This window comes from Paroedura picta, chromosome 8 (assembly GCF_049243985.1).
Source record: "Paroedura picta isolate Pp20150507F chromosome 8, Ppicta_v3.0, whole genome shotgun sequence".
Lineage (NCBI taxonomy): Eukaryota > Metazoa > Chordata > Lepidosauria > Squamata > Gekkonidae > Paroedura > Paroedura picta.
Genome location: NC_135376.1, coordinates 88252802 through 88274630, shown reverse-complemented (window position 1 = coordinate 88274630; position 21829 = coordinate 88252802). Strand labels below are relative to the sequence as shown.

The 21829-nt window shown below is 45.4% G+C and overlaps 2 protein-coding genes across 5 annotated transcripts in view; one reads left to right on the top strand and one right to left on the bottom strand.

Moving 5' to 3' along the window:
* LRRTM3 (leucine rich repeat transmembrane neuronal 3) overlaps window positions 1–19980 on the bottom strand; it is a 178012-nt gene extending 158032 nt beyond the window's left edge. The window contains exons 1-2 of the mRNA XM_077350760.1: window positions 19396–19980; window positions 17500–19031 (exon numbers count right to left, since the gene is read on the bottom strand). Coding sequence (XP_077206875.1) covers window positions 17500–19031; window positions 19396–19399 — 1536 coding nt within the window. The 5' untranslated portion in view covers window positions 19400–19980. The remainder of the gene's footprint in view (window positions 1–17499; window positions 19032–19395) is intronic.
* Window positions 1–21829, top strand: part of CTNNA3 (catenin alpha 3) — a 1001628-nt gene that overhangs the window by 410220 nt on the left and 569579 nt on the right. The gene's annotated exons all lie outside the window — the stretch shown is intronic.

Sequence of the window (21829 nt, the reverse complement as noted above, 5' to 3'; positions counted from 1 at the left end):
CTGGCGGAAGAGCTCTGTTTTACAGGCCCTGCGCAATGCTGAAAGCTTCCACAGGGTCCGCAGCTCACCCTGGAGCTTGTTCCACCAGGCAGGGGCCAGGACCGAAAAGGCCCTGGCCCTGGCGTGCTTCCCTAGGGCCGGGAACGACCAATAGTTTTTCACCCGCAGAGTGTAAGGCTTTAGATCCCTGTAGAGACCATAAAGCTTCTCACAACTTTGTCTGCATTGGGTCTGACGTCCAGGAAATCAGCAAAAGCAAATGGGAGTAGTAGGAAATATACCAAGAAATGGAGGTTCTTTTTACATCCTGTTGTGTAGAGAGCACTCACGAATTCAGAAGGCCAGAAAAAGCAGACTAGAACACACTGCTCTGTGCTGAAGAAATGACTCATTGTTTTGGCTGAAAAGATAATACCAAAAAGCGCCACAGTTCAATACCCTGAGTAACAATTTGCAGTGTCAATAGAAAATACAATTTTCCTGAACAAATTTCCATGGAGAGAAAATGGAATGTTATTTTCTTATCCCATGTACTGGGGGGAAAAGACACGGTTGTGGTAAACACCTCCTTAAACATCCCCAAATACAGGCGATTTATTTGTGGGGAATTTTAAAAGGCACTTTCATTGAAATACTAATTTGATCAAACTCTCTATTCCAGAAACAGAAATCACATTATATAGCCACTCTACACAGGATACATCTTCTTGATAGAGCCCTCTGTTCCCCGGTTAATCCGACTTCTCTGTGCATTGAATTTTCTTGGAATGCCAGTCAAAGTGAAATTCATGTAGATAGAAATTTAACCCTCCTTAAACAAAGCACTCTCGTTCATTATGAACCCTTATTTAAAATACAGCCCTTGAAGTGCATCTTGACTCTTGTTCAAGGCCTTTTGCATGGCCATGGCTTTAATCTGCATTTTCATGTTTATAAACACATCCAACGTCTTCATTATCTCAAAATTCAGGCTTGTACAATGTATGGCCTACTAGTGTAGAAAGCATGGATAAATACATGTCCTGTAGGAGACAAAAGGATGAACTGTGAAATCACCTCCACAGTTTCCTTACTGGCCAAACTATACCTATTCTTGTAGGATCAAGAGATGAATTGGACAGTCCCACTCTGGGCTGCAGGGGTGGAAATTTCATGGATAAATGCTTTAAAAAAAAGATTTTCCCTTCATATATAAAACTATCATATCAGAGAGAAGGATCTAGCCTATTTTTTTCCTGGTAAGCCATTTATGAGCGCACAGAATGTTGGAGGGGGGCATTCAAATATGTAACCCCATTTCTCCAGCAATATAGGACTTTTCTGCATAACTATTTTCTTTGTTTGTAAGGCCTTGTTTCTTCTGGTGTTTCCCCCCCCCCCCTTATTTTGCATGTTTTGATTTGATATTACAGTGGTTTAAGTCCAGTGTGTCCCCTTGCAGATCTAAACTACAGCTTTTTATGCCAGACATGAAACCAGCGTAATATCAAATCAACCACTAGAGGAATCAAAATACATGGGAAATGGATGCCCCTCTCCTCCCCAAGGAGCCGGGACTTAAATGTGAGGAAAATGAGAATGTGGAAAAGAACATAGTCCCAGAAACATTTGCCACTTGATCCTGCTGCGTGTATAAACAAAATCCACATTGAATCCTGCGATACAGAAAAGGCATATTAAAATGAGTTTAATTAAAGCATAGCTCAAATCCTTGTGAATGGAAAAGCCAGGCTTATGTACGTCTCTCCCTATGTTTAAATTGTGTTCCAGTAGAACAGTGCAGAAGTGAAGTGGGCTTTACAAGCTGCTGCTCAGACTATGCTCATGGATACCATTCATCGATTCAGCCCCTCCCACTTTCCCCACTAATCCCTAAATGTCAATGCTGCCACCGAGAATGAAGCGATAAGGCGTGTCTATGAACATTTATCCTGTTCCTGTTTCCCAAAAACAGAAAGCCAGGATCAGGAGCTGGGTATGTGCAGAGGCTTCTTTTCTAGGACAACGGCACTTTTGCATCGTTTCCCTTTGCACGCGTGGGGCACTCCCCTTTTCACGAAAGAGAACAGGGGATGACTGATGTCACACTGAATCAGAACCACACAGATCTGGAAGAGACCACAAAGGGCCAACCAGTCCAGCCCGACACCTTCTCAGGTCTAACCAATGCGGAATAGACTGGCATTATAACTTCCCTTGCTCTAGATCAGGGGTAGTCAAACTGCGGCCCTCCAGATGTCCATGGACTACAATTCCCACGAGCCCCTGCCAGCGAATGCTGGCAGGGGCTCGTGGGAATTGTAGTCCATGGACATCTGGAGGGCCGCAGTTTGACTACCCCTGCTCTAGATTCTATGCTCTGAGCAATGCATCCTAATATCGCATTAACCTTCATAGCTACCATATCACATGGTTGGCTCATATTCTACTTATTGTCCACTAGAACTCAAGTCCCTTTTACATGTGCTACTATCAAGCAGAAGAGCCTCTTGTGGTGCAGAGTGGTAAGGCAGCCGTCTGAAAGCTTTGCCCATGAGGCTGGGAGTTCAATCCCAGCAGCCGGCTCAAGGTTGACTCAGCCTTCCATCCTTCCGAGGTCGGTAAAATGAGTACCCAGCTTGCTGGGGGGTAAACGGTAATGACTGGGGAAGGCACTGGCAAACCACCCCGTATTGAGTCTGCCATGAAAACGCTGGAGAGCGTCACCCCAAGGGTCAGACATGACTCGGTGCTTGCACAGGGGATACCTTTACCTTTACCTTACTATCAAGCAAGTATCCCCCACCTTATATTTATGCATCACATTTTTATTTACCCAGATTTGGGGCCACAGCCTCTTTCTCTGTCTCTTTTGCAATGATAAGTGCCGAAAAGACTCTGTCCTTGCATTTGTGAACCTTATGTCGGATAATATTGCCATAGTTAGTGGTGGAAAGCATTGTCGGGCTATAGTTAACAGCTGTCTAAATGCAAAATGTCTGTGTGGTAAATATTGATGCTTCTTGGTTTCATTCCAGTTAACCACCTTCTTAATTTCAAGCGAAAGGGAGCTTAGGCATTTCTCTTTTTTTTTGTAACACTGGTGGTTAGTAATATTGATCCATGAATTGATTTGGACTTTACGAAAGTCACTCATTGACTGAAAGTTTGAGAATCACTGTACTTAAATTACAGAGCAGCATCGGATCGACAGATTCGCTCTCTCTCCCCACCCCCGCCCCCAAAAATACTGAGAATAAGTTCCACTCTATTTCCAAAGTTAGGATCAAATCTATAATAAATAAGGATGCAGACTTTGGTAGATGGTAGATGGACCAACAAAACTACATTTGTATTGGCCAGTTTTAAGAAGTATATTACCAGGGAATTAGATAGATGAAAAGAATCTGTGGGAAGACCATTCCTCTTTAAGTCTTCTGTACCCTGTGAAATCCCTCAGAAACATAGGTGGATGAAGCACCGGGAGCTTCAGCATAAGGGGGGGATCTGCTGAAATCTCCAGTGTTTGCTTGCTTTGTATGCAAAAGGAAGGAAGAAGGTGATTTTGGCTGACTCCTCTGTCAAGTTAAAGCTCCATATGTTGAATTCCAACTCTCAGCAGCCCCGATCCAATGTTTCAGGGAGCACAGGATGATACAGGGGGAGAGAGAGATCCATTCTGTGACTTCCTGCTGTTCACAGGTCACAGGGGTTAATCTGTCTTGATTAGTGGGAATTGTCTATTGCTATGGATTTGTCAGTCAAACGACTGGTTGATCAAGAACTCAATAAAAGGCCTGAGTCTTCCAAGATGAGTGCAGGAGACTTTGACATGTAATATAGATTTTAGAGAAGGACAGTTTGAATTTAGAACCAGGGCTAATTGGGAGGGGGTGATAGGGGCTTTTAAATTGTTTGGGGCTAAAACTAAGGCATCCTTGGGTCACTTGCTTTCTTATGGAATCCGATATGGGATTAGAGTTTGTCTATTTGCTTTAGAGCAGGGGTAGTCAAACTGCGGCCCTCCAGATGTCCATGGACTACAATTCCCAGCAGCCCCCTGCCAGCATTCGCTGGCAGGGGGCTCCTGGGAATTGTAGTCCATGGACATCTGGAGGGCCGCAGTTTGATTACCCCTGCTTTAGAGTATGTTTGTTCCCAATGTATTTGTCTTGCATCTTTAAGAACTGACAACATATTTAAATGGACACCCAGAATCCCCAGTGCTTTGGCTCTCATTCTGAAGTAAGCATGTCTTGTAGCAGCAGTGTGAAACACTGGTTAAAACAGAAGTTTTACTTAAAGAGAACCTTCTTCTGAACTGTGGCTGGTTTGGGGGTTTTCAAACTCAGTATGACCTGCACTGGACTGAAAACCAGGGAAATAAAAACATTGCCCATTGTGCTGAACTTTGTATATTAATTCTTATGCTATATAACAGAATGTATTATCAGCATCAGAATCCTACAGAGCTGGAAGGGGCCACAAAAGGCCATCCAGTCCAGCCCCACCTTCTCGGGGACTTAAATACACACACTCCTGACAGGTGCTCATCCAATCTACTCTTAAAAACTACCAATGAAGAGAGTCTACCATCTTTTGAGATAACTTATTCCATCTATGAACAGGCCTCCCTATCAGAAAAGGCTCTCTAATATTGACGTGTATCCTCTTTCTCCATAATTTGAATCCATTGCTCCTACTTTTTGCCTCTAAAGCTCCTGTTTCAACATGTCTACCTTTTTACATAGTTAAGCACAGCTGTCCTATCACCCCTTGCCTTCTTCTTCTCCAAGTTACACATACCCAACTCTCCCAACCTCTCCTCGTAAGGCACGGATTCCAATCCCTAAACCATCCTCGTTGCCCTTCTCTGAACACGTTCCAACTTGTCAATATCCACCTTGAACTGCATTGCCCACAACTGGACACAATATTCCAAATGAGGTCTAACCAATGCAGAATAGAGTGGCTTATAACTTCCCTTTCTCTTGTTTAGATTCTGTGCTCCTAGCAGTGCAGCCTAATATATGCAGCTTGTATAGCATAGTGTGGTGTAGTAGGAGACCCAACAAAATGTAGTGATTAAGAGTGGTGACCTCTGATCTGGAGAACCAGGGCCCATTCCACACAAATAGGATAATGCACTTTCAATATGCTTTGGCAGCTAGAAAATCTACTTCTGAAGTGCACTGAAAGTGCATTATCTATTGTGTGCAGAATAGGGCCAGTTTTGATTCCCCACTCCTCCTCCACATGCAGCCAGCTGTATGACCTTGGCCAGTCCCAGTTCTCTCAGAGATCTCTCAGCCTCCCCTACCTGACAAGGGGTCTGTTGTGGGGAGACAGAGGTTAGGCAATTGTTAGCTACTTTGAGACTCCTTTGGGTAGTAAGTGGTGGGGTACAAAACCCCCAGCTCATCTTCTTCTTTGCCAAATGTGTGTGTGTGTGATTCCCCACTCAGTCATCCCCCTCCCTTAAACTTTCCAACATACTTTTTCACAGAGCCCTAGCAAGCTGTTAAATAATCCATCCAAAAGATGCTGCATCACAGAGTAGACTTAATTAGCAGTTATTTAGAAATGCAGTTGCAAAACACTAAATCTTATAAGTCCTTCTAATCATTGCTTGATGAGTGCTTTAATGACCCCAGGCTGGACCATGCTCTGACAAGCCTCCCTGCTCCTCTGATAGACTTGCTCAAACATGTGCCTAAAGCCAGGCATATAAATGCAGAGAGAGGCCAGACAGAGACCCTGTCCGGGTCCCACTCATCCGATACTCAAAAACAGCCACAGCACAGCACTTTTATTATGATCCACCAGCTTTACTTAGGCTCATCTTGATACCTAAGTGAAGCAGACAGCCTCTTGGGGGGCCAAACTGGTAATGTCAGCATAGGAGGTGGTCCGTCCCCCCCGCCCCCACTCTCTGTTGGCTGTCTTATTCCTATTTACATCTATTTACATCTATTGTGTGCTTTCAAGGGCAGAATAGGAAAAAGGCACCTGGGGAGGCAAAATGTCTTGAGCCACCCCAATGGTGGAGAAAAGTGCTGTCCGATTGCAGCTCCATTATGGTCACCCCACCAGGTTTCCATGGCAAGAAATGAACAGAAGTGGTTTGCCATTCTCTGCATAGCAAGCCTGGACTTCCTTGATGGTCTCCCACCAACTGTGGGCCATGCAGGTCAGCCAAGGGACTCCAGTAGTAATCTCTTAGCCTGGCCCCATACTGTCATGGGAACCGTTCCTCTATCCCAGTGCAAGAGAAGAGCTGTCCATGGTCTAAGTCTGGGGTGGTCAAACTGTGGCCCTCCAGATGTCAATGGACTACAATTCCCATGAGCCCCTGCCAGTGCTGGCAGGGGCTCATGGGAATTGTAGTCCATTGACATCTGGAGGGCCACAGTTTGACCACCCCTGGTCTAGGTCTTGGGGAATTTGCAAGAAATCCATTACAGAGAGTAATGCATGCACACATTTTAAAAATGTACTTGGATAATTCTCCCTCAAGCATCCCTGCCTCCATTTGTTTGGGGCTTTGTCTTCGTCCGTTTATTTAGCATATTGGTTAATCCATATGTGGTTCTATCTTTCGATGCAAGTTTTGTTTTTAGAAATGTGCATGTGTCCCTAGTCAGATACTTGGCATGTTCTACTGCTGGTATATTTCCAATGTGCACCATTCTATCTAAATATGTAGAAGTTTCAAGGGATGAGGAATGCAATGTTCACCCCCGAAATGAAACAGGCCTGGAACATAGGAAGCCAGGCCCATCTAGCTCTTTATTGTCTGCTCCGACTGGCCGGAATTTTCCAGAGTTTCAGCTAGAGCAAGGGAGGCCAAACTGTGGCTCTCCAGATGTCCATGGACAACAATTCCCATGAGCCCTTGCTGGCAGGAGTCATGGTAATTGGAGTCCATGGATATCTGGAGAGGCAGTTTGGCCACCCCTGAGGTAGAGCAAGGTCTTCTCCAGCATCTGCTACCAGAGCCTGGAGATGCCAAAGATAAAATCCTAGACCTGCTGTATGCAAGGTATTGGCTGTGCTACTGTGCTGCAAATCCCCTTTTCTTTAAATTACTATTATTGTTTAAGTAGTTTAAATTACTATTATTGTCGGACAATGTGAAGGATTCTGTCTGTTTATTTGATTTTTATCCCACATTCTCCAAGGAACAATACTCTCAGGAAGAGTATTAGGACCTGGAGTTCTCCCGGAACTACAGCTGATCTCCAGTCTACAAAGATCGTTTCCTTTGGGGAAAATGGCTGGATCCTATATGGTATTATACTCCACTCTGGCCTTTTCCCTGCCCAAATCCTAACTTCCCCAGATTCCACTTTCAAATCTCCAGGAATTTTCCAACATGAAGAGAACAAGCTTGAAGAGCATACATGACCCTCTCCCTCTATCTTAACCTCACAATCTCCCTAAGAAATTGGTTAGCCTGAGAAAGTATGACTGGCCAAAGATTACCCACTGAGCTTCAAGGCAGGGTAGGGATTTGATCAATAACCCTTTCCAGTAGTAATCTAACTCTGTTCCACTCCACTGTCTCTCAGCAGTTCCTAGAGTAACAGAAGTTCTTTGCTTCAGTCCTTGCTAAAATCTTTCTGTTCAACTTCTTAAAGACAAAAGGAGGCTAACGGAGTACTAAGTACTAGTATCATATGCCTGAATATTAATACCACAAGTATATTCCAGTAATATTTATGAATAAAGGTCACTAGTATAAAGGGATCTAAAGGGCTGTTAGAATCATGGAGGTTATATCCATCAGTGACTACTAATCATAAAAATTGAAGGCACCTTTATTTCCAGAAGCTATCTGTAACATAAATAAAACCCAATTGCAAAGGTGGGAGGAGTTGGGACTCATTATCTACCTGACTGGCCATCCATCCAATGAATGGCCAATCAGGTAGGTTGTCCCGCCCATGGCCACATCCCCCTCCAACTTTTTCCACATGGAAGAAGTGCCAGCCTGCTCTACCCGACTGACTGCAAGAGGTTAGGTTGCCAGTAAGCGTGAGTTGGGAGGGAAGGGGGAAGGCCTGGGACTGCGGACCCCAGTCGGGGTGGAGGGAGAACCCGCCAGTGCTCACCACCACTTTGAGCAGCCTTGCCACGGCCTCACTAGGCCTCAGCTGAGCTGCCTCGGTCGGGGGGGGGGGGAAGCGCCCATTGTATTTTTCTGCTAGTAATTCTATAAATACCAGTGCTAGGAGGCACCATCAGATGATCTCTGCTTTGTTCATTGGCTGTAAGGGGCAAATGGTTGGCTGCTGTGTGAAACAGGTTGCTGGAATTAATGAATGAGTTCTCTGACCCAGCATGGCTACTTGTATGCTTGTAATGCCCATGAAGACAGGGTCTGAATAGCTATATATTTGTGGTGATAGATTTTATTGGAACACTAATAATGTTGTTTTTTTCCTGGTAGTTTTGAACATTAGGAATGGACTTTTCATTGGGAATTTTTAAATAATATTGTTGGTTCAGTATTAATATCAGGCATCTACTAAGCCAGGGGTAGTCAAACTGCGGCCCTCCAGATGCCCATGGACTACAATTTCCATGAGCCCCCTGCCAGCATTCGCTGGCAGGGGGCTCATGGGAATTGCAGTCCATGGACATCTGGAGGGCCGCAGTTTGACTACCCCTGTACTAAGCTGTACTCTTATCCACTGCCTTATCTTTTGAAATCTTTGTTCCAATGTGCTTCACTCAGAGCAACTTAATTTATATTTCATCTCAGGTGAAAAATATGACACACCACAGAATAAGTGACCTTTCATGTCCCTGCAGCACCGTGACGGATAATATCACCTACAGGATCTGGAGAGGAAACTTAAGCAGCAACAACAATAACCCAGTCAACCCTGCCATATGCTTTACTTAGTCTCACCACTGGATGTCACTGCCTTTCCATGGATGTTGGGTTGCTAGAATATTTATCTAGACATGTGTAGTTGACTCAAAGATCACCAGTGTAATGCAATCCAATTATGGCAATGCATTTCTCAAATGCTAAAACCACCCAGTGTTCAGAAAATATGGAGATGGCTTTGACTCTAAAGTACAGGTTCATTAGAAACATCTTCTTGAAACTACCAATCCACAATGTAAAAATGTTGAAATAGCCTAAATAGGGACCAAACTTATCCGGGGAATGGTAGAGGACAGGAAGGCCTGGAGGATCATTGTCCATGGGGTCGCGATGGGTCGGACACGACTTCGCACCTAACAACAACAACAAGGGACCATGGAGACCCTAGTTTCACTCAGAGCATGGTTGCACCATTCCTTGAGCCTGACCCTGTATAGGGGCAGTTGGGATTATGGAGAACAGTTTCTCCACTGGTGACAGGGAACAGGAACCTATGAAGCTGCCATCCCATCTGTCTGCCAAGTCTTGTCTCAAAATTAGCATTGACTAATGGCAGCTCCCAAAGTATCAGGCTGAGGTCTTTCATATAACCTGTTTAACTACAGGTGGCTTTCTCAACCATGGTTTCATGAAACCCTGGGGTTTCTTAACAGCCCTTGAAAGGTTTCCCAGATTGGTTTGAGTTAATTGATTTTAAATATATTTTAAACATGTATTTGGTGATGTGACCATATATGGCCATGCCAACCCACCCACCCCTCCCAAAATGGCCAATGAGGGGCCTGGAGGGGATGGGGAGGGGAGGGGCCCTGGGTAGGCATCTACACAGCTATGCTTCACATCCATATTCTGCATAATTGCACTACTGGTTGGGTTTCGCAAAGCCTGAAGAATATCTCATGGATTTCTTAATGGTGAAAATGCTGAGAAAGGCTGAGCTAGAGTTACGAAGACAATACACTACCCCTGAGCTAACGTCCCTTCATGAGCATACTGGAACATTACCTTGGTATACCGAAACTGAATATGCTAGTGATATTCATGTGTTGCATATGAGCCAGGATCCCTATCAATTTGAGAGAGTGCTTGAACCCCTAGGAATTAGTGTAAACAAACAACCCACAGGTAGTGAAGTGTCAATGATAAAAATGAGCAGATGGACCTGAAGCCATGAGACACGCTCCTCCTCCAAAGCCTTACCAGAAATATATTATGTGGAACAGATATTATGATTCAAAGAACATTTGTGTTTGAATTAATGAAATCCAGGGGCAAATTCATGTCAAGGTGTTTTTAAGTGCAGATGTAAGCATGTTGAAATGGGATTGCATTGTGATCTTTTGATATGGAAGATGGCAATGTGTACATTGGGTAGCCGTGTATTAACAGGTTGATGTACACTGTCTAGTGGAGAGGAGCGGTTTATAAATCAAATAATACATACAATAATTTTCCATGAGTAAGTGGATATCCTTTTAGAGTTGAGAGAAAAGGGAAGTAGCCATGCAATTCTATTCAGATTAGCTCCCTTCTAAAGCCCTTTGGTATAAGTGGTCTTAGTCTGGAGCAATTCTGCATAGGACTGCACTGTCAGTCACATAGAATAGTGTGGAAACAGGAAACATTTTGCTTTGGTACATTTTTTGCATCATTGTGCCCTTTAGTATGAGGCTGTACCATAAATCTGATTTTACGTATTTATTTTAAGCAATAAAAAGCTACCAAATGACGGCATGAAGCTTTACATTCTTTTGCTCTATGAAGACAATCTCCCTTAGGGAAATTCCATTTGAATTTGATCAAACAGGCCTTTCAAAGCAGTTGCACAGAATAGCCAGTTGCGGTTTGTTGCCAAGCAAGGAGATTCAGAATTTTTTTCATGCTGTAGGCTTGAACCTATGAAATGCCCGTCTGTGGCTCTTGTCCCTGAAATCTGTTAGTGACATGATTCCTGAACATTTTATTCCCCTTGTTTATTGGAGGCACGTCCAAACATAGCATAATGGATCTGCTAAGGAATCGAGTCAGTAATTTTATGCAAATAATTAATCATTATCAGTTCTGGTTATTCTCAGTGTTATTCTTAAGGGGCACTGAAAAATGCAAGACTTACACAGCAAGACTAGGCTGAGGCCTAGCTTGACTTGAATGCGGATAACAGGAACACTCTATTTCATGATACTCTTCATTTTGCTCTAACAACAGATTTATTTCTGCTCGCTGTTTGGTTCCCAGCTCAAATCCCATTTTTCCTTCCCTAAACTCATCCTTTTTTTAACCATATCCTTGATTCTGTGAATTCCTCCCTTAGGTCCAATCTCCTGTCACCTGCCATGGCCTTTTCACCTCAAATGCCGATTTTCCTGTTCTTGGAGAATACCCTTGTTGGTTTGACTCCAGGCCCAAACTAAGGAAACTTCACTTTAGGCTTATTCCTAGACCCCTGGCACAGCTGCACTCCACTCCAGATCCAGATCTTGCCTTTCTGGGATACCTTCTCTTACCTTTTGATCTACTGAATGGATAGTTTGTCAACTTTGTCAACTTTGTCAAGGTGTTCACACACCTTGCTCTGGTTGCCAGACAAATAAGGTCTAAGATCCTCATCTGATGGTTGATTCTGATGAGCTAATGCATTTTTACAGGAGCCTCCACCTTGATACACCATTTTATCCCTTTTATTGTAACTTAGTTGTCAATGTTTACATTTTTAGGTACACAATATTGGAGAAATATTGTTCTATTTATTTATATTTGTGCCATAGTGTTTTAATTGTGTTTTGTAATGGCCTTTGGCTACATACAATAAATGTTATCGTATCGTATCGATGAGCTGTGATATTCTCTTGTATGGATTCCAGTGTATGTGTTATTATCTAGGCAGCCAACATGCTGTCTGAAGCTCTGACCATGAGGCTGGGAGTTCGATCCCAGCAGCCAGCTCAAGGTTGACTCAGCCTTCCATCTTTCCGAGGTCGGTAAAATGAGTACCCAGCTTGCTGGGGGGTAAAACGGTAATGACTGGGGAAGGGAATGACAAACCACCCCGTATTGAGTCTGCCAAGAAAACGCTAGAGGGCATCACCCCAAGGGTCAGACATGACTTGGTGCTTGCACAGGGGGTACCTTTACCTTTAAAGGCCTATGGCTGCACAACAAACTTGATTCTGATTCCGAATGAAGTCGTTGCATGGCTTGACCCTCTAGCAGAGCTGCACCTAGGACTCAAGAAGCATCTTCGCTTAGGAGAAGGAAGCATGTCTAGCTACAAGGGGAAAGGTCAGCTTCTTACTGAGTTCCCATCTGGGTTGCTCCAAGGGAATTTGTCGCCACACGCAACAGTGCACTCATGGCCTTATCCCACGCTTCTGCCCGGCAGCTGTACACTGAATCTGGGCCACTTTGCCTAAGAGGGTCTGCTCACCTTTGGACAATGACTGCAGTCCAGGAGGCGATATCATCCCCTGCTGTGCAGCTGATGGTCAGGAGTAAACTGAGCTCCTGTAGTGTACTGAGGTCCACCATGGTGCTCCCACATCAACCGGTCCTGGATCCCACAACAGAAGATTTCAGTCCAAGCAGTGGAATGGCCACATGCTCACTTTCAATAGCATCTTCTGTGCTCCTCCTCTCCACACTGACTGATAATCCTGAAGACCTTTCTCCTTTCCTGCCATCCCTCCCTCAGCCATCTTTCAAAGCAGGGCCGACTCCTCCTGTTTCCTTTCCTTTATGAGCTGCATGCTGCCAGGTAGGAAGGACGAATTTCAGTGTTCTTTTCTTAAGCTTATGGTGAGATAGAAGTGTTTTTCTGCCCTTCAGTGCTAATGTGAAGCACTCTTGTGAAAACATCTCTACTCATGTGTGTATGCATGCGGCAAGATCGCATAATGCTAAACCAGGGGGGGGGGAGAGAGATTTTAAGCATGTTCCATGGCACATTAGCTTTTCATTTTGCCAGCTAGGAGCTGGCCCTCTAGGGAACTTTTAAGCACAACCAGAAAAAGAAGAGTTGGTTTTTATGCTCCACTTTTCACTACCTGAAGGAGTCTCTAAGTGGCTTACAATCCCCTTCCCTTCCTCTCCCCACAACAAACATATTGTGAGGTAAATAGGGCGGAGAGAGCTCTAACTGAACTGCTCTGTTAGTACAGCCCTAAGAGAACCCAGGGTCAACCAGCTGGCTGCATGTGGAGGAGGAATCTAGCCCAGTTCACCAGATTAGAGACTGCTGTTCTTAAGCACTACCCCATGATAAGTGGAAAAAATTGTTTTCTGGTGACATTTCCACCTCAAAATGGTACTTTGACATTGATACTCCATAGGAGGCCTGAATAATATTGTTCTTTATTAGAAGGTTATATGGCCAGGTGCCTCTTGTGGCACAGAGTGGTAAGGCAGCAGAAATGCTGTCTGAAGCTGTCTGCCCATGAGGCTGGGAGTTCAATCCCAGCAGCCGGCTCAAGGTTGACTCAGCCTTCCATCCTTCCGAGGTCGGTAAAATGAGTACCCAGCTTGCTGGGGGGTAAACGGTCATGACTGGGGAAGGCACTGGCTAACCACCCCGTATTGAGTCTGCCATGAAAACGCTGGAGGGCATCACCCCAAGGGTCAGACATGACTCGGTGCTTGCACAGGGGATACCTTTACCTATGGCCAGGTGCAGCGGTTGGCAGCTAAGTTACTATCATCGGGACCCATTGATTTCTTATCCCTGCATGGTGAGATAATATCTGTCAGATCACCAATATGGTGGATTGGTTGTCATCTCAGGCTAGGACCTAGAAAATCCACTCAGCCATTCAGTGATCTTGGGCCAGTAACTTAACCTCAGTGTAATCTCACAGGGTTGCTGTGGGAGGGGGGGGAGTGTGAGAGATCTGTGTATGCTATTCTGATCCTTGCATAAAGAATGGGTTACAGATGGATAGGTGGACAGAATTGTGAAGCTGTGGCTCAGCAATAGAGCATCGGTGTTGGATTGCAGAAGGTTGAGTGTTTGATTCCTGGCTTCTCCAGTTAAAAAAGCTTAAGCTTGTTGGTGATGTGCATAGTAGAAGGAGCATTGTCCTCTGAATTTGTGTTCTCGTAGACTTTGAAGGTAGCCACTGCCATGACTTGCTTGACTAGGATACCAGAACTCTCCATGAAGAATTGCTGTACTCATTCTCTCTGCCTTACTGTTCCCATGATCTGGGCCAGATGGCCCTCTATCACACCATCAGATGTTTTGGCTATTTGTTTCCCACCTAGAGGTGCTATCTGTAAGTTGTACTATTGTTTGAAGATAAGAACTGTCCAGCATGAACCTGAATTATATATAGGTGGTAGTGGTGGGAATTTGCCTCTATAATTGCCTTTTGATCCATTTTGCTTTTGTCTGAAGCATTGCAGGACTCCTGTGATGCTGTTGGTTCTCTTCTGAAATAAACTACTGAGTTTTTTTGGCCAAATCTCTGGGTTGGCCTATTTTGGTGAGATTTGTCATGGTACCCAACAATGGAAAACCCTGCCTAGTTTTTTTTAATCTTGTATAAATGAATTAAGCATTCGTTCTCCTGAGACCTAAAAGACTCACCATTTTATACCCTAGAACCATTTGTTTATTCAGTTTGACTTTTTTTAATGTTCTGTAGGTAGAGGTTGTTTTCAGTGGTGTATATAAAACTGTAAAGGAATCCAGCAGTGTCTTTCTCAGATGACGGCAGTGATAATTACATATTCATCTGTGCTGATCACTGAAGATACACACATATATGAATATAGCCTCTTAGGAGTCCTTCAAAAGCAAATGGAGTCAATTGACTTTGAAGATGCCTAAGCATTATTTTTCACATGGTAATTGTGCATCATTACGATGGCCATTTACAGTGTCACAGAAATAGCTCAACTGTTTGACATCTGGATTCTCATTGGCTTCCTTTTCTGCGTCCCCATCCACCCCCTTCACAAGGTTATAAAATGCTATAGTGCTCCATTCCAACCATAGGCTTCCTCCAAATGGGAACATGCACTCTGGCGTCTCTGTAGTCATTTCTTTCTAGTGTGTCCAGAGATCTGTGTCCATGCCTTTGTTTGCAGTCCCTCTGACAGCACTGTCAACCCCATTTGTCACTGTAATTGGTTGAAAACTCAACCTTACTGGGGAACGAGCCCATTATTTTCACAGTAAAACCAGGCTCTGGTTTGCCTAGCTTTGGTGTCTATGCTTCCGCTGCCAGTAGGGTTGCCATGAATCAAAGGTCAGCCAAATATTTTCCTATGTTAACAATTTGGGGGGATGTTCATTTCCCACCTTCTGAATGGACTTGGCATTTCCCGCCAATGCAGAGGTGCTTTTTAAAAGTACTTGTAGCATGCCTGAATCCTCAGCATACACATTAAAAGCTCAGCATACATATTATTAATAAGCTCTAGTGTTGGTCCTCTGGTGGCACTAGATCCATTCACTTTCATGGCCATGGCATGTGAATCCCAAAAGGGACACTGGCTAAGAAAACCAGGCCTCCCACATAAACTTCACCAGACCCGACATTCTTAAATCCTCTCGAAATCATTGCTTCTTGTCTTCTCGTAAGTTTCCATCCTGATACCCTTTTGAAGCAGCCCCTTGCTTGTTTTCTACTAACTGTTTTCTAAGGTTCAAGGAGGTGGGTGTGGATGATAGGGTTGTGAGTGTCCTGCATAGTGCAGGGGGTTGGACTAGATGATCCAGGAGATCCCTTCCAACTCTATGATTCTATGATTCTATGTCCGCCTAAAACCAGGATGCCTGTTTATTTACCTGATATCACCCTCCAGTGCCTTAACACTGCCTGAATGATGCACGTCTCCCCGCTGGCTCAGTTCAAGGTGATTTCCTTTCATTCTTTTTTTTTTCCTCCGAAAGCAAAAAGATCCAGAACATGCATACTTCTCTCTCTCTCTCTCTCTCTCTCCCCCCCCCCCTTAGACTGCTGCAGTGAAATTGCTTTAGAGAACATTCCCTCCCAAGTGGTCAGAAATGGGCAGTGTACCAATGCCAAATCAAGCTATGCAATAGAGGTGGTGAAATGATTTGCCATCTTTGCCCCCAGATTGGCTCAGTAGGGAGGAAAGAGGACCGTTTCATAAGGAAGGCAGCCTGGGTTGTACTTTATTATAAAATATCATAGGGCGTTGCCAGTTCATTATATTTTATATACCATGACATTTGAGGTCGGTTTGGGATTACAAGTCCCCATCATGGTCCCTCCCCCAATCTGGCTGAAATATCGCCTGCACACTGGGAAATAAAAATACATATATAATTGAATCGTGAAAGCATCATTCAGAAAAGCTATCAAAAGAGGTAACCGATGGATTCCCCCTTCCCCTCCATCAATTAATTGACTTTTCTTAAAGGAGAAATCCTTCTGAGGTGCTTTCCCCCCCTTTGATTGGGCTTTCCCCCCCTTCCTGTTCTCATTGCCAGCTTGTCCTACTTGCTCTGCTGTATTTAAAATGCAGCTTCCCCCGGCACGATAAATACCCCGGAGTAACAAACCTGAGAACTGAAACGCCGCTGAGCAACGCAGCATTTTTGTTTTAAAAAGAGAAAGAAAAGGACAGGTTTGAACGGCTTCGTCGTCAATCACGTGAACGTCCGACACGGCCGAAGGCGGAATTCCTAATGAGCCCCCGAGCAGGAAGTGGGTTTTGCCTTTTGGAAACTGTACATTTCAGCTACTCCAATTGCATCCATAAGGAATTTGGGTCCCTCGTTTAATGAATGCCTTTTGACTGCTTCCTGAAAGGCAACTGGCTGCGAGGAGCGGGGAAACACTGGCATCTTTTGTATGGAGCCACATGAACAGGTTTCAGTTAGGACACATCAGCTCTGCAACTCTATTGTGCTGCAAACACAGTGCAGCGGATCCCATTCTGGTCCTTAGTTGAGTGACGATTCCCACCCACCCATTCACCCACCCTCATTAAGCTAATGATTCCCCTCCCCCTCCCCTACACACCCCCCCCCCCCAGAAGTTCAGGATGTTGCTTTAAGACCACTGACTTAGGCAGGAGAGAAATCAGCGATGCTTTTGGGGCTGTCCCTGCACCATCGAGAAACCCAAGCCAGCCTGGGAAGGCATGCACTCCACCACCTGACTGATTCAACGCCTCCCTGAGCCACGGTCAATTTCAGAACACTTGCTGCTTCCGGACTGCCACGGCCGCGCTCTGTTTCCGCCAAAGCCACACTGAAGGTCGACCAGCATTCTGCACTACAGAAATCAACACTGCAGCTCACTTGCATTAGCCACGCAAGAAGTTTTCCGCTATAAAGGAAGCAGCCAACCAACCAACCAACCAACCAACCAAGGGAATGCATGCAGTAAAGAGGCTGTACCACAGGTATTCCACAGCACTCATATTCACCATCTTTCCGCCCCTCCCGTTCAGTGAAAGGTTTTTTTTTAAAGGCCAACATTATGAATGGGGGTGGCCAAAGAGACCCAGAATGTGTTGCGTCAGAACTGGGGAAGAATAAAAGCTCCCTTTCTTTGTCACACCAATTCAACACCGTGCCATCAACACCCAGCTTTATAAAAGCTCTTCTTCCTTTTTTTTTAAACAAGAGAAAGAATCGCCATGCCTCCTACCTCACATTCCCTGGAGCCTGATTTGCCGTACGCGCAGGGTCCCGTTCCATTCAGCAGCATCTCGCTGGTCTCGGCGTTGGTGGGCTTGTAATCGACATAAAATTCCTGCGTGGTCGGAGTCATCTGCTTCAGGGACTGCCGTTTCTTTTTCCGGTGCCTTCGCATGAGGGAGCGCTGCTGCAGCTGCTTCATGCTGGCCGGGTAACGCTTCCACGAGACATAGATCACCAGGAGAATCACCAGCACCGACAAGAAGAGAGCCACGCTCCCCGCAATGATTTTGTGGAAGGAGATGTGTTCCGCGTCGTGCTCGGGCTCCGGGCTGGCTCCGGTGGCCTCGACGGTGGGGGGCAGGGGGGGCTGGCTGTCGTGCTTAGGCCTGATCACTTTGGGTTTAAAGGTGGGCTTGGGGGCAGCCCGTGGCAGTTCGAACCTCTCCGTCGTACTCCGGCCACAGATGCTGTAGTTTTTCACTGCGTCAATAACGTTCACCCCTTGCAGCTCCTTGGGGCTGGCACAGATGATTGTATTTTCCCTCAGCCCCTTGAAACTTTTGAGCCAGTTGACTAAGGAGCAAATGTTTCTGCTGCATTCCCATATATTCCCAGCGAGGCTGATGTCGTTGAGCGAGATCCAAGAATCCAAAATCTCTTGCCCGATAAATGTGAGTTTGTTGGAATCCAGGTTGAGGCGCTGCAAATTGGGCACGCACTGGAAAACGCTGGGTCCGCTGAAAGCTTCTATTTCATTGCCAGACAAATCAAGCCTTTGTAAGGAGCTCCAAGTCCAGGACATGGTCTGCCCTATAACGCTGATTTTATTCCACTGTAAATAAAGGTTCTGGAGGCTGATGAGCCTCGGGAAAAGTGCCAAGTTGAGCTTAGAAAATTGATTGTGCTCCAGGTGAAGCTCTTTCAGCCGGATCATGCCCGCAAAGACGTTCCTTGCTAAGCTCCGGATCCTGTTGTAGCCCAGGTCCAAGAGTTCAAGGTTCCTACAGTCCTGAAAAATTCGCACAGGGATTGTTCTCAGAGAATTCGACCGCAAATGTAAACTCAGCAGCTTCCTTAAGCCCCGGAACTGTTCCGTTCCCAGGGACTGCAGCTGGTTATATGAGAGATCCAGGTTCCGGAGGTTTGTTACAGGTCTGAAGGTGTTATTAAGAAAATAGGCAATTCGGTTGGAGCTCAGAATCAACTCTTTGAGCCTCCGTATTCCATTGAAAGCGTTTTCGTCAATGGTGCTGATGTGGTTATGGTCTAGATAGAGCCAGGTGAGTTGATTAAGACCTTTAAACTGATTGTATTTTAGTTTCTGGAGGCTGTTATATCGCAGGGACAAACCTAAGCAACCGGCTGAGATGCTTGAGGGGATCTCCTGCAATTTCTGGGATTCGCAATAGACCATTTTGCCTTCACACCTACAGCCTTTAGGGCATCCTCGCTCAGCAGATGAAAGCATTGTCAGTAATACAGTAGGGGCTATTACCAGGGCTACAGCTGATCCGCTCAGTAGCCTAAATGCATTGAAACCTGGAAATGAAAACAACTGAGAAAAGTTATCCCCCCCCAAAGAAAACAATCCAGATCTGTTTTCAGTCATGCTTGAAAACTGCAGCTTAAATGAATCATGGGGGGAAGCCCCCTCCCCCCAAGTAGGACGAACACTTTCCAACCTGTTCTATCTCCCCCCCCCTCTTCCTGACAATTTTAATAAAGGGGAAAAGACATCTCCCCTACACATTTTAAGAGCTTATCAGATCTACATAGAGTCCCTAGGTGATTTAATTGGAGTCATAGCTTGTAGGGGAGCAAATCTACAGGGATGTTAATACAGAGTCGGTGCAGAGGCTGCTACTGTCGGGCAACTAGGAATAAATGAAAATGGAAAACATACCCATCCTTTGTGTTGTTCAAAGGTCGTCCTTAGGTCTTTTGCTTTGGCTTAGGGTGCCATAAGCGTGACAGCCCCTGTCAGCTGCTCTGTGGTGAGTCAGGGCTCGCTGACACCCAGGAAGAAAAATTGAACCCCTTGGGAGATGGACCGATTTCGGAACATCATTCTTTGCCAGCCACGCAGAATCCTCCCAGAATAAATAAATCCCAGCACGGCATTTGCAGCAGGATGTCAAGTTCTTCCTAGGTAATAGGATCTTCATGGATGGTGCCTTTTTGCATCTTTTATACGAAGGGGAAGAAGAAGAAGAAGACGAAAAGCACCCTGGCTTCTTTACAATCTCCTTGGCCAAAGCATGATGAATCTTCCTCCCCCCCAGAGCGGGGCTCAGAGCTCTGGATGCATCAGTCTGTATTCCATTGGGCAGCAGTTCTCATTGTGAGCCCCTCAATCCAGCTAGGGGAGAGGCGTCGGAGCACGGGAGCCGGGATGACCCTGTACAATGAACAAGCACTGTTCACTTCTGCGTACTGTCATTCTGAAAGCTCCTCGGACTGACTGTTGCTTTGGTTTCCGTGAATGCAGTCTTATGTAAAGCTGCCCCCAGTGGTGAAGAATATTACGGGCATGTGCAGAAATGCCTTTTTTCTTTTTCTTTCTTTTTTTTTTTTGGGGGGGGGTGGAATCTTGCAAATGAGTAAGCTCTGTGTTGGGAAATGAGTGGTTCTTCTGGGTGACTAAATAGGAACTGACTGGTCAAGCCTCATTGTACGCGGGTGGCAGGGCGAGAGATTTCCCCAGTTGTTTAGCCTCCCTCCCCCCTCCCCCTCCCCCTTCTTCCTTTTGAGTAATTTAACAAAGCCGTTCAAGCCTTTGGTTTGTGCATCTTGACAGCTGCTGCCGGGACGTTTCCCTAGTAGAAAGCCTGGATGTCATGCTCCTTTTCATGTCGGCATTTTTGAAAAAAAGAAATCCACTCCCCTGCACACGTGTCCACACACCCAGGCTGTCGTGTATGCAGATTACGCACCACTGGGGTTGCTTTGCCGTGGCGTGACAGGAGGGTCCGAGTGGTGCAGGGTTCCTGGTGGAGGGGTCCCAAAGCAATGTTCTGCGCGCATGATTGAGTTGACGAAGCACAACTGCAACGGCTTTAGTCCCAGGTCTCACTAGCAAAAAACACACAGACTGATATTCCATTTGGGGTGCTAGAGTGGGTTTCAGGCCCCTCCTAAATTGGCAGTGCTTACTTTGGAGCATTTTTATTTATTTATTTCTATTTCCATTTCTATACCAGCCCCTCTGGACCAGGTTGTCTCGGGACGGTGTGCAACGTCAGTTATCAATCTGCCACTTGGTTTGTAAAGTTAGCAATACATTATAAAATCATTTAGAAGAAGAGTTGGTTTTTATACTCTGCTTTTCACTGCCCAAAGGAGTCACAAAGTAGCTTACAATCACCTTCCCCTCCTTTCCCACAACTGTGAGGTAGGTGGGGCTGAGAAAGCTCTGACAGGACTGCTCTGTGAGAACAGAACTATCAGCGCTGTGACTTGCTCAAGGTCACCCGGATAGCTGCATATGGAGGAGGCGTGGGGAATCAAATCTGGCTTGCCAGTTTGGCATCGTGGTTAGGAGTTTGGGCTTCTAATCTGGCGAGCCGGGTTCGATTCCGCACTCCTCCACATGCAGCCAGCTGGGTGACCTTGGGCTTGCCACAGCACTGATAAAGCTGTTCTGACTGAGCAATAATACCAGGGCTCTCTCAGCCTCACCCACCTCACAGGGTGTCTGTTGTGGGAGAGGAAAGGGAAGGCAAATGTAAGCTGCTTTGAGGCTCCTTTGAGTAGAGAAAAGTGGCATGTAAGAACCAACTCTTCTTCTTCTTCTTCTTCTTCTTCTACAAAAATTAGGGAATATTTTATTTATTTATCTATGTATTTATGCCGCCCTCCCTTTTGGCTCATCATTATAGCCGTGTGCAGGTTTTCAAACCTCACACGGTTAATAATAAAAGTTCCTAACTCTGTGATCTCCCATGTGCATTTGCTGGATTATGGTTTTCTAAGTTGTGTGGGTTTTGCAGCTGACTTGGAGCCATATTACAATAAATCTATCTATCCGTGATCTCTCAGGTGAAAGAGAACCAGCTGTTCTGGCACTGTGCAGGGAGCCAAACCCATTTTCCTTGCCAATATTGTGGAGGACAATGCATGCTGAGACCATCCATGGTGCAAGTTCATTTTGTAGTTGGAAGGGGCAACGAGGCACTTCCAGTTTGCCTTGAGCTACCCAAAAATGTACCATACAACATAATGCTCATGACAAAATGCATTGTTATAGATCTTTTCATGCAGGCCTGTGCACCACAGGCAAGGTCTCGTGAGCCACTGCCTCATAGGGTATATCTCATCCACAACAACCAGGGCTGGCA